The 12,500-nt window shown below is 47.5% G+C and overlaps 1 protein-coding gene across 2 annotated transcripts in view; it reads left to right on the top strand.

Moving 5' to 3' along the window:
• Positions 1-4,393: 4,393 nt before the first annotated feature.
• The window catches only part of ppargc1b (peroxisome proliferator-activated receptor gamma, coactivator 1 beta), a 58,010-nt gene continuing 49,903 nt past the window's right edge, over positions 4,394-12,500 (top strand). For both annotated transcript variants that reach the window (XM_012834296.3, XM_012834295.3), the window contains exon 1: positions 4,394-4,747. In XM_012834296.3, coding sequence (XP_012689750.2) covers positions 4,667-4,747 — 81 coding nt within the window. In that variant the 5' untranslated portion in view covers positions 4,394-4,666. The remainder of the gene's footprint in view (positions 4,748-12,500) is intronic.

The following is a 12,500-nucleotide window of genomic DNA, read 5'->3' as shown; positions in this document are numbered from 1 at the left end:
CAATCAGGAGGCTCGAGTGCCAGAGAGAGGTTTTCAGGTTCAGTGATCAGTGGAACCCAGCAGATTAGAAGCACGCATAACCAGGCTGTGATGCGCTGTGCGTTAAAGCTTACCTTCCTGGTTACTAGGGCGCCTCAAGACTGATCTCTGGACTGGAATGGCTGACTTGTTTGTGAAGCTTGATCAGCATGTTCCAAAGCAGTCTCAGCACTATCCTCTCCTCATCAGCATCATGGAAACCTCTCACAAGACATGGCTCTATACATTTAAGTAGTATTCATTTTATTGATCATTACTTCAAGAATAGCAATAATTTACCCCCCAAAATATTATTATGATATTTATTTATTTTATTTATTTATATTATTATAATAAGAGGGAGAGATTACTGTCAACAAATACTCTTTAGTCACATTCGACAATGCATCATGGCTATGCTGAAGTCTGTATCCAAGCAAGGCTATTCACATTTGCAGAAGCATTTCTTGGCTCTCAGATATTCCATTCCTGTCCTTCCATGAAATGCCATCTCGCACAAACACACACAGACCGAGCTCCAGCGTTATCTCTGACTCTCTCCAATACAGGTCAATGTGTAAAGTTCACCTGGTTATGGCTGTAATATCCTCCCATTCAAAGCAACCCACTTGATTGATGAGCTGTTATCTGTGGCGGCTAACAGCGCCTCACATCTCTTAATCACACACCTAAATACACTCTCAAGTAAATTAGTACAGTGAGCTCCATACTTGTTTTGCATCACTTGTATTGAGTACCTACTTACGCAACCACCAAGTGCTAATGTTGTGGTGTGAACGACTGAATAGGATCCCTCTGAAGACTGCTGCGGATAAGCAGATGCGATGAGCAGCCTCGCGCTGAACACAGCTACACAGCCACGCAAAGCAGATGTGTCTTACTGACTCATGGGTCTTTAAATAGATGACTCGTGCAGCGTTTGCCTGCTCCAGGATTGTTTCAGAGGAAATGCACTCCGTTCTCAAATTCTCAGTACATACAGTTCAAATTCTCAGCCTGCACGAACATCGTGGTGGATTAGAGCCATTGACATCCGTCAGAGAAATTAGGAATACCAGGGAAATATGATATCATAAATATGAAGAATATTACATGGGTCAGTAAAACCTGTACAGACCAGAAAACAAGCAGTCTGTGCCACACCGTCAACAACAGCTTTTTAATTTACATTAAAACACCTCACAGCCTGTGCGAATGACTGCCCAAGAGCTCCCAAGCCGAAGGGAATCCACTTGGATTAACTGCAATACATGGTATTTAATACATTGTGTTTAATGGTGTGAGAGAGAGTGCAGGTTAACTCCTCCATATTGCTCTTCCCCCCGGAGCACCGTCCCCTCCGGATGGTCCATCACACGGAGAGGGACCGGATGGCCAGCTGCTGCTGCAGTCACATGGATGTGCGCAACATACGAGGTGACCAGCGTCCAGCACACCTTCTGATTTATGAGCTTCGCTAGCTTGATTAGACAACCCCCTCACACACACCACACACACACACATGTACGCACTACGCACACACACACAGACCATTAAATCAGAGTCCTAATCAGGCAGTGTCTTGTAATGTGTGGCTCTGGTTGTTATGGTCCCAGCCATGATGGAGGAGGGGGGCTGACAGGACAGGACGTATGGCTCCCATTACTGTCACATTGATCACAAGTCAAAGGCACTGATGAAGGAGAACAACAAAAACAACAACAACACTGACTCCATGCAGTTTACACATCGCATGTGAGCTGTGAGTCTCGGAAACAACGCGTGAACGATATTGACCACATCCCATGCAGCTGAATGTGAGCCGCTTTGACCTCTACCATCAAACACAACACACACGCACGCACACAGACACACACACGCACGCACACACAAACAGTGTCCCCGCAGCTGATCGATGTGGCAGGGCCAGTGATTGATGAAATAGGGCAGCATTCTCATCAGCTGACTGACGGATGACAAGAGACGACGCCTCCCAATCTCTCTCCCTCTGTTTTCCTCTCTCGTAATTCCTTCATCTCTCTGTTTTGCTCTTTACTTTCTCTCTCTCTTCCTCTTTCCAGTAAAGCTTCCTACAGGCCCAGCAGGGGGTCTGGTGGCTATAAGGGCAAAATCCCCCTGGGAACAGCCTGGACTTGTACCCCTCTCTGACAGCAGAGATGACTTAAATGTCACCGAGCCGTGTGTCTTTGATCTCGCTGTCAGCTGGTCAGCACACACACACACACACACACAAACCCACACTCCTCCAACTGAGGCAGCGTGTCTCTGATCACAGATCTAGCATGTCACACTCCTTGTCCTCCGCCACTCTCAGCTTGCAAGGGAATGTTCACTTTCATTGGCAACATATCTGCCAATCCTGTGTAGCAGGAAAACATCTCAGATGTTGAAAGATGAAGAAGGTTTCTGACATCAGCAGCAGTGGCTTTGGCTTTGTTTCTCTTCTCTGGCTGAATCTCCATTATGGTCCTTTTGTGAGGAGTGGCTGTGCATCCGTAGTGGGGGATTAAAGTGGGTGGGTTTAAATGTGCATGAATGTGTTACAACATATACATTACTCAAGGAATGCACGCATCCACCTAGGGACGGCTGAACCTTTGATGGTGGTGCCAATACGTAATGCAGAGTGGTTGAGATACAGTCTTTGATCTTTTCTCTGTTGAAAGTGGATGATCTGGTACAGTAAAGCACTCTGCTGGGAAATGACCTTAAATTCACTGCCAAACTACACGCCTAATGAAGAGCCTCTCAAGGGTGGATACAACAGCGAGGGGATCCTCTGGTATATCCCCCAAAGGAGAGAAATGATACGCTGTACAAGAGGTAGACGCACAGCACAGTTAATGAGAGAGAGACAGGGGAAGGGGGGGGGGTGGGTGAGTGAGAGGGGGGGGGGGGAGCTACAGAGACTGCCCACTTATGGGAAAATCCATCCCATCATCCAGACTTCCCAAACCCAAACATCTGCAAGTCTGATCAATAATTGGCTACTCAGACTGCCAATCAATAGCAGCTCGATTGGAGGGAATGTTTGTGTCATGTGGGCAGGGCCTGTGGGTGCCCCATGGCCTGATCCCTCAAGGCCTCTGGGCTGTCCTGGGCGTATTGATGCCTATCAGATACATGGCTGCGATTAAGCAGGGTTAATTTAATCTGCAGCGTGCCAATGCTCTGTGCTACACGCTGTCCTGCATGAGTGATGTCTGTTGATGGGGGACAGTGCTTACTCATCGAATTAGGATTATAACAGTCACATCCCTGGTTTACAACAAAGACATTCAGTCAAATCTCCAACGCGACAGGATGTGGCACTAGTCGGCCATTTCAGTTCTCAACCTGACACACTCAGTTTATTATGGAGGAGGCAGAAGTGTATCCTCTTCCGAGAGCTTGCTCATAAGTTTGCAGCCTAAAGGGGCACAGTGAGTGAGAGACAGGCTGATCCTTGCCTCAGGCCAGCCTGTGATTGAGATCTCCAAACATAGTGGCATCCTCCGTGCTGCGCCATCTCTAACCCCAACCATTATCATTCAGGACAGTAGACCAGTCAGACCAAAACCCACTGACGTTTTCCCAGAGTATTCTGTAGGGTATGACACATATATGCATTAGAGAGGCCATAATTGCCATTGATTAACAGCTAAATGATGTTCTGTGTAAATTCCTTTATTGCCTTTGTGTGCTATGGTGTCTCACAGAGGACACACAGCACACCTGGGTCTGGCTCAGCTCCCCAGGCGGCAGTCTTGAGTGAGATTATTGGAGACTAATGCATGCTAAAGGAGGTTATATTTGGAACATCCTCTAGTAATAGCACTCTCAGTAGCCCAGCAGTCTTGGCCAACACACCTACAGCCTACTACAAAGAATTCCAGTTCTTGTTTTTTTGCATAAAGTGTCAATGAGGAATGCCTTGTGATTGTGCTTTCTGCCTTGTCTTAGATCTGCCCTGTTCAATAGGCCTACAACCAAATGCCCTTGCAGAGCATGTTTTGAACTGGTTGTTGTTGATAAGTAAATAGACAGTTATACCCCCTGGCTACCGTCACATATAGAGTGAGTTTGAGTGTATTTTGCACTCACATGACTTGAAATCGCACAAGTGCGTCAGAATGCAAAAACATGTGCGGGACAGGTTTCAGGTGTCATTAATAGGATGCCCTGAGTGTATGACCTGTTGTTACGTTAAATGCATTTTCTGTTGAGATGAATAATTAATATTTATATTAGTCGTGTCTATCCACAGAAAACGTTTGGCTCTGGCAACGGAAGCCTTAGCAACAAACTGCAGTGTAGCTGCAAGTGTTTGCCGTATAAATGAGTCATCGGCAATATGTTCAAGCTTTCTGACTGGATAGGGAGACCTCATTCTGACAAAAAGACTTGACATTTTCTTACAGTACGCTACTACTGTTGATATGGAAGCGTTCCTCATACTTCACCTCAACGGAGATTTATGGTATTTACACAGTGAAATCATTGCATTTTATCACCCCATTTAACAGTGTAATATTTGATAACACCAGTAAGAGATTCTGCACGGCGCCCTCCCCCGGCATCTGAACGGAATCGCAGCGGACCTGTATACTCCGCTCTCTGACTCCTCCGGTCTCATTCTCTCTAGAAGATGGCGGACTGCGCTTCACTGTTGGATGAGGAGCTCTCTTCCTTTGTCTTCAATTACCTGACAGAAAACTCCGGGAGCCAGGTAAGCTACGTTCGGATTCCATATGTGCAGGGACAGGACTACAAGGCTTGGGATTTATTTTTGCATGTTATTGCTCGAAGCAAGGCGAAATACCATCACCATTCAAGGACTGTCACTGTCGGCGGCACCTCAGAGCTCTACATCAGCCGGCTCCTTAAGCCACTGACGTGTGTCTCTGCTTCACGTGGAGTTTTGGGGATACTGTCAGATTGGAAAACGTGGCCGAAAGGATCATTTCCTTATAGAATAATCACTTTGGTTGCACAAACATGCTGTTTGTTTGTTGATATTTGTGGTACAAAAGCGCACAAAACTTTTCGGCGTCTGAAAGGCAACTTCGTTAACGTCTCCAAATCACGCGAATTTGGGAGACTCCGGACACGTGGGTGACAGTTTCGTCTAGTTGACAAGAAGCCTTTCTATTGTTTTAAGGATATGAGTGGTCGTGGCTTTCTCTGGTAAATTATTAAAGATCATGTGTTTAATAAATGTGTAATGTTAGCAGAGCATTAGTTTTCGAAATGTTGCATGTTGTTTGTTGGGGGAGAATACGTGTGCTATACCTGCCCATAAGTATTATGAAGATGATTGCTCTTGTGTAAACAGGAGTGGCGTGTTGTGCAACTTTGGCGTGCAGCTTAGAGAACGATGAGCCCTTGGTGAAGTGTATTTGAAGCCTTACTACCTAGCAATGACTGTGGTCTTAAGGGAAGTCAGTTGTGCAAAGTTGATAATGTTAATGTGTGAGACATGCGGATATGTTACAAGGAAGTAAAACGTAGTTTATTTAAGAGCCGATGTCATGATTTAGCTTGCTATTTAACAAAAGACGTCTATTTTCGTAATCGTTTGCGTAATCACTGCTTGTTATAAAATGTTCTATGTGTTGAACACATTAACGTTAGCTTACGTTAGTCTTACGTGATGGAACAAGACAAGTTACACTGTATGGCGGCAAGAAGGCTGAGGCTGTAAAATGGGCAGTTGCTGTATTATAGTTAAACGATTTGACAACGTTATGACTATTTATAGCCATTTTATACCTCTTTGAATCTTGGACTGGCTGGGTGCATGTAATGTTATTCGAGACTACTTCAGACATGACATGGTTGCATGTCAAACGTCACGATAACTACAGTAGGCTAACGATAGATCACTTAACGTTGTATTAATTTTTTGCACGCTCTCAGATGGCTCTGACCACCTTGACACACTCAATATTAATTGTTTGTAAGTTAGCCTTTCACAGATTAGTGTTAAGCGTTAAGTGGTTTTGATACCTTCAAATATTTATCGGACGTTTAACATTTGTTTCCCCTCAGAATGTAATTTCATTCGTATGTTATGTTAGTAGCTTATAATGGTTAACTCGGCGAACACTGCGTCTATGCTTTCGTGGATCGACACCCTCGCCGTATAGCGTTACATTAGATACCTCTACCATTCAAGTGAAAACAAATTCGGCGAAATAAATAACTAAAACCATCGACCAATTTGGCAGCCGTACTGTAACCAAAAGTAGGCTTAGCCCTGTGCTCGGAGGCAGTGTAATTTGTCCAATTTATCGTTTGTCTTTCATGTCGTTTGAACTTGCTGTCTGGTCAATGTAATAGTACTCCCATCCTCGTGACCAGAGTTACAAAACACCGAGTTGGTGCAGTCATGTGCTTCGGGGCTTCTGGACGTAGTAGTAACGGAGGAGGAGGTGGCTCCGGTGACGCACGACCACGCTCCCTCCCTCCCTCCCTCTCTCTTCATGTGACTGCCGCTGCAGCAACGGAGATCACGACTAATAATTCACCATTCTCCTCCGGTCTAGTATGGCATTAGGGATTGAAAGATCAATCCCGACAACAACAGCTATATCTCACGGGGGGGGGGGGCAGAATGCCCTGCCGACCTTGGATGTTGTTTAATTGACCGTGCATGCGATTTTGTTATTAGGATCATCGGTCCTATCTGATGCTAGAGGTCTTTTCACTGCGTAATACACACGTAGACCATAGAATAATGACCGTCATTGCACAGTCGTTCCTTACTCTATATCATGAATGTAATTTGAAAAAGAAAAACATAGCTTTGCGTTGATAGATCTGCAGATTCCCCTGACCCCTATGTGTCAGTTGCATTGGTGGACACTGTAGAGATTGTGTGTGTGTGTGTGGCTAATGATTTCGGCCTGTGCTGTGCCTGCTGCTAGTCTGCTGGTAATCCCACAACCTTGCCTTTCATGAAGCCCCCTATTCTCAGGTTTCGACTAGACTAGACAAGGAAACACTACACTGCACCAGTTCTCCAGCTGCCTCGCGCAGTTTCATTCTTTGCTTTTTTTTCTGTCGGACCGGGCAGTCGTGATGCACTGTGCTGCAGTGATGTGTGTTCAGCCTCTGTGATGCGGCCGCAGCTTTCACCTGGCCTCGGCTCTGGAGATCATTTTCTCACATTTCAAACAATGATCTCTCTCTCTCTCTCTCTCTCTCTCGCTCTTACACACACACACACACACACACACACACACACACTCAGAAACATACAAGCATACAACCGGTGTCTGTGGCAGTGACTTTGAGTTTCTTTTGGTTTCAGTCATAGATGTCCAGCAGATTTAAGATCACATTGTTCAAGTTAAGGCTGAGGCTCTCCATCTCTCTCTCTCCCTCCATCCCTCTCTCTCCCTCCATCCCTCCCACCCTGGTTCTTGTTGACTGCTCCTCTGTGTGAAGATATCAGTCAATCTGAGTAGGACTGAAACGGCTGTTTGATCTGGCCTCAATATTCAGGTTTTAATTCATGTATATTATGTCTGGAAATGGCGTAGTCTTGTTGAGTTGAATTGTTTGCAAAATACCAAAGAGTGCAGACTACACAGAGTGGCCCCAGCTCTGTATAGAGTGCTGGGATTGAATCAAGAGGCCAGGCTTATATGGCAAATACAATTCAGGGCCGTCTTTTTGTTTTATGGAGGCCATTTGGTATCACTTTACAGAAGGGTGTGCTGGGAGCTGCACCTCGTAAATTAACACGTCGGAGGCCGTTGTCTCGTGCCCCCTCCGTGCCGGGGAAGGCCTTTTAAGTTTTAAAAATGAATACCCCTCCACAGACAGATGGCCTGAGCACCACACAGCTGTTGAGTTAATTAAGACAGCCACATCCTCCCCCAGACCGCCAGAGATCCATCAGGGGGGGGGGTGAGCCTCAGCCATCCTTCCCCGAGCAAGGTGGCACACTTAGGGGGGGTGGACAGTCTCACGTCAGCCCCCTGCGCTGGAGAAGAGGGGCAGCTGCCGTACTGGTTCAGTTTGAGTTTTCAGTAGTTCTTCTGACCCATTTGATCATCTGTCTGTCGTTGGACACGTGGGCTCAGCGGTAGTGATGTGTAGGCTGATCTTCCATTCTCTTCCATATGTAGTACCTCACTTCCTGCCATTGTGCACTGTGCTGGGGTGTATTAATGTGTGGCGTTTCCTGCTCTATGGAAAATCAGAGGTTCCGATCCTACTACTGGAATTCTACTGGAAGCCCTAAAATTCCAATTTCAGATGATCATACAGAAATTCCACTACAGTGGGTCCATCACGGACTAGATGGCTTTATAGCTGCTGACGCTGGGCCGGATGTGGCCCAGAACCGTATAGGGTTCTGCGCCATCTGGTAGATCCTGCCTCTGCATGCGAATCCAGCTGCATCCATTATGACTGCGTGACGTCCTGCGTGACGTCGTGAGCACCCGGGGAATTCAGCGTGGGCCTGAAATAGAGCTCTCATCTAAAGGGGTCTCTGTAGCTGGTCACATGACCCGACCCCAGTGTGGTGTGTGTGTGTGTGAACCTCTCACTTCCCCCCCCTGAGGAAGAGAAGAGGGACGATCTGCTCTCCTCACTCACTCAAGTCCAAAAGCATAGCGGGGGTGTAGGGTGTGTTTTGCATGGTAAAGAAGCTGTTTTGTGTGTGTGTTCACACCGATGGTCGGTCGTGTGTGTGTGTGTGTGTGTGTGTGTGTGTTCACACAGCTGCTTGCTTCCTCTGAAGGGTGTGGTTTGACTTCAGATGACCTTTGGAAATTGCTTAACAATCGAGATGAATTCAGACGTGCTACTGTTAGTGTTTTATTAATGAGGTGTGTTGCTGTTACTGTTGTGTGTGTGTGTGTGTGTGTGTGTGTGTGTGTGTGTGTGTGTTTCATCTCTCCTCTATTCCGCTCATGCTTGTGAAAGGACAAAAAAAAGCCTATTATTGATAAATGCCACGCACACACACACAGCGGCTATCATGAGCGAAGGAGTGTGTGCCGAAAGAGAGTGTGTCAGTTGATGGACGTGTAGGACATGAAAATGAGGATGCAGTGGAGAATTGGCCATCCATTTAAACATTCATCACAGGCTTGTTTACATGACCAAGAAATACACACACACACATACACTGTGTGTCTCTCTCTCTCTCTCTCTCTCTCTCTCTCTCTCTTTATCGTTCTCTTTCTCTCAGACAGCACAGAATCTGCAAGCCGTGTTTGTTTGTCCAGAGATGAATATGCAAAGTAAAGCAGGGACACAGGTGTGCCATCAGCTGTGCAGACGCGACAAACTCAGGGGACTGTTGGCAGGCAACTCGGCCCCCCTCCGGTCACCTTCATTTAGTGCTAGAGACCACACAATATGGTCTTTCCAAGTCACAGTTTCTTTTGATAAATGGTTTACATCACAGGGCTGTATCGTGTCGTGTGTGTGTGTGTGTTTTTCATGTCTTCTTTCTTTCCCCCTCATATTTGGTTGGAATTTGATCTGAGAGCAGTGAGTGAGTGAGGGAGAGACTTACTGACTGAGGGAGGGAGAGACTGACTGAGGGAGGGAGGGAGGAAGTGGGGGAGCTGTTGGAGATAATTGTGGAGTTTGTTAAAGGGTGATTTAGCTGAGTTAGTGTGGATGTGCTGCGGGCAAACGTCCAGCTAGCCATCGTCCTGAATGGACACATTTCTCAGTGAACTGCACACGACAGACCAAAGACTCTCTTGCATAATCGAATCTTAGCCATGTGTACCAACTTGGCAGCCAAAGTGGAGCGTAAGGACTGTGTGTGTGTGTGTGTGTGTGCGTGTGCGTGTGTGTGTGGTGAGGGTGTAACTGAGGGCAGACAGTCTGGTCTTGTCTCTCCATCGCTCCTTCACTGGAGCAAACCAAGTTCTGGGAGGGCAGAAGGGAGTTTTAGCTGCGACGTTAGAGAGAGCGCTCTTATGTGTCCTCTGCTCCGGGGCGTTCCGTTTGTTTGTTTCCATCACTGAAGGTCCTCAGTGTTTTCACCTCAGAAGAAGGGTGCGGTACTGGTTATATAGGGGCTTTGTGTGTGTGTGTGTGTGTGTGTGTGTGTGTGTGTGTGTGTGTGTGTGTGTGTGTGTGTGTGTGTGTGTGTGTGTGTTATCCCTGGGGAAGAGACCCATGAAGGTGTTGTTGTTGCAGGTGTGTGGCTAAAATCACCTGAGCAGTTGGAACTCTGAGTTACCTGACAGCAGGTGGGTTGGGTTAATGGGGGGGGGGCAAGGCAAACTTGCACATCCCAAGCTTAATATGACTGAAATATGTTTCTGGAGCTTAGTTGGTGGAGGCTCCAAATGTGAGTGTAAGACGAGTAGAATCAGTGGCGTGGCTCTCGGAACCTTGTGGTCTGCGTTCTCCAGGTGTGAACACTGCTCCAGGTGGGCGTGGTACACAGGTAGACAGCTGATGGCGAAGGGGACAGTTCATAATGTTCGGGCCCAGGTAGAGCTGCTGCTTGACTTAGCCGCGGGACATCGGGGGTCAGCAGGTCCAGACTGGCGTGGGGGTCACGGTGGGCAGAGCAGGAGCGGGTGCATCTGGACCAGCAGGTGGTGGTGTTTGTTTTGAACCCAGAGTGTGAGATAAGGCGTGCATGTGTGGGTTATACTCCGATAACCCGCAGCCTTGGGAACCGTTATTGTCTTGCCTCCCTCTCTGAGAAGGCTCTGTGTGTTTTGGTTATGGACGGGTAAGTCTTGGTGCTGTGTGTGTGTGTGTGTTTGTGTGTGTGTGGGTGTGTTTGTGTGTGTGTGTGTTTGTGTGTGTGTGGGTGTGTGTGTGTATGGAGCAGTCAAGGTGTCCAATCGCCTGTCTGCAAGCTGCTGTGATGTGGTTCATTGAACAGAATTGCTGTGTCTTCTTGCCTTGTCCATTGTTTAGGAAGTTGGCGTGGTGCAGGTGTTGTGTTGTTGCCCAGAAACACTTTTCTGAATCGTGACCCACCATGGACCCCCCCCCCACCCCCCACCCCACCCCCCCCATTTTCCTCTTCTCTGTTAACATGAAAGCTATTCACTGCTATTTATAGTTTTCCCCTACAAGTCACGGAAATGCTTCTAAGTGAAAGATAGAGGTAGCTTTATAAATAGGTTTCTGGTGGTGCCCTCGTGCCTTCAAGAGCTACGCAGCTGTCCATATAAAATGTGACTGTGGGCCGTGTCTCTGCCGGGTCTGGGCCGGTTCTGTTCCGTGTCTCTGCCGGATCGGGGCCATATGGGATGCGGACGCAGCTCTGCAGTCGTGGAGGTGGCTCTGTCTGTCTGTGGGCTCTGCAGTGCACCTGCATGCAAGCCTTTTAAGCTTTTTCATGATAAGGTGAAAAATGTATGATCACTTCTAAGAGAGCGTTCCTGCTTGATTTATGTTCTTAAAAACACACACACACACACACACACACACACACACACACACACACACACACACACACACACACACACACACACACACACACATGTCCGATCTGTAGGATGCATTATTGATGTTTGCTGTCCTGCGCTATTAGGACACGCTGGTTTAGTTGTAAGTGTCTTATCGCGAAAGGATATAAACGCATTTATCTTATCGCAGGGCAGTAAACTAGCATGACGAAATCTGCCCTCATGCTGAAGGGGCAACTCTTACAACCTCAATAGCTCCTGCTGAAGTGGCAATTCTTACAACCCCAATAGCCCCAGCTGAAGTGGCAATTCTTCCAACCCCAATAGCCCCAGGTGGCTTTATCACTGAGGCACTGCTAGTGATCAGCACTGGACCTGGAGCAAGGCTGCTTCAACAGAAAGGCGTGCGATTGCACAATAGTTCATGTGTGCACACATTCACTCACAAACATTCATTCATTCATTCATTCATTCATTCATGCACACACACACCCCCCCGCCCCCCCCACACCAGCGCACAAAGGCAACTGTCCCTTATTTATTCATACTCAAATGCACACATACACACATGAGAGAAACTCATGCTTAAGCCATTCATCCACACACACACACACACACACACACACACACACACACCCCCGCCCTTTCACACCCAGCCCTACCCAAACTACAAGTGTGTTCACAGCCAGCAGCATGAGCGAGGCGGTTTGGGGTGGCCGGGGGGGGGGGTAGTTTGAAGGTAAACATGTTGCTAGGGGCTACTGGGATTTGGTGAACGCTTCCCTCGGCCTGACTCATCATCAGGGTACAAGCCACTACCTGCACACACCTGGGCAAAAACTTTCCATCCCACGGAGGGAGGGAGGGAGGGAGAGAGAGGGAGGGAGGGAGAGAGAGAAAGAGAGAGAGAGAGAGGGAGGGAGGGAGGGAGGGAAGATGATAATAATGGTAGAGAGAGAGGGAGGGAGGGAGGGAGGGAGAGAGAGAAAGAGAGAGAGAGAGGGAGGGAGAGAGAGAGGGAGGGAGAGAGGGAAGATGATAATGGTAGAGAGAGAGAGAGAGGGAGAG

Source organism: Clupea harengus, chromosome 6, assembly GCF_900700415.2.
Source record: "Clupea harengus chromosome 6, Ch_v2.0.2, whole genome shotgun sequence".
NCBI classification, from domain to species: domain Eukaryota; kingdom Metazoa; phylum Chordata; class Actinopteri; order Clupeiformes; family Clupeidae; genus Clupea; species Clupea harengus.
This window is presented reverse-complemented; position numbering and strand designations above follow the sequence as displayed.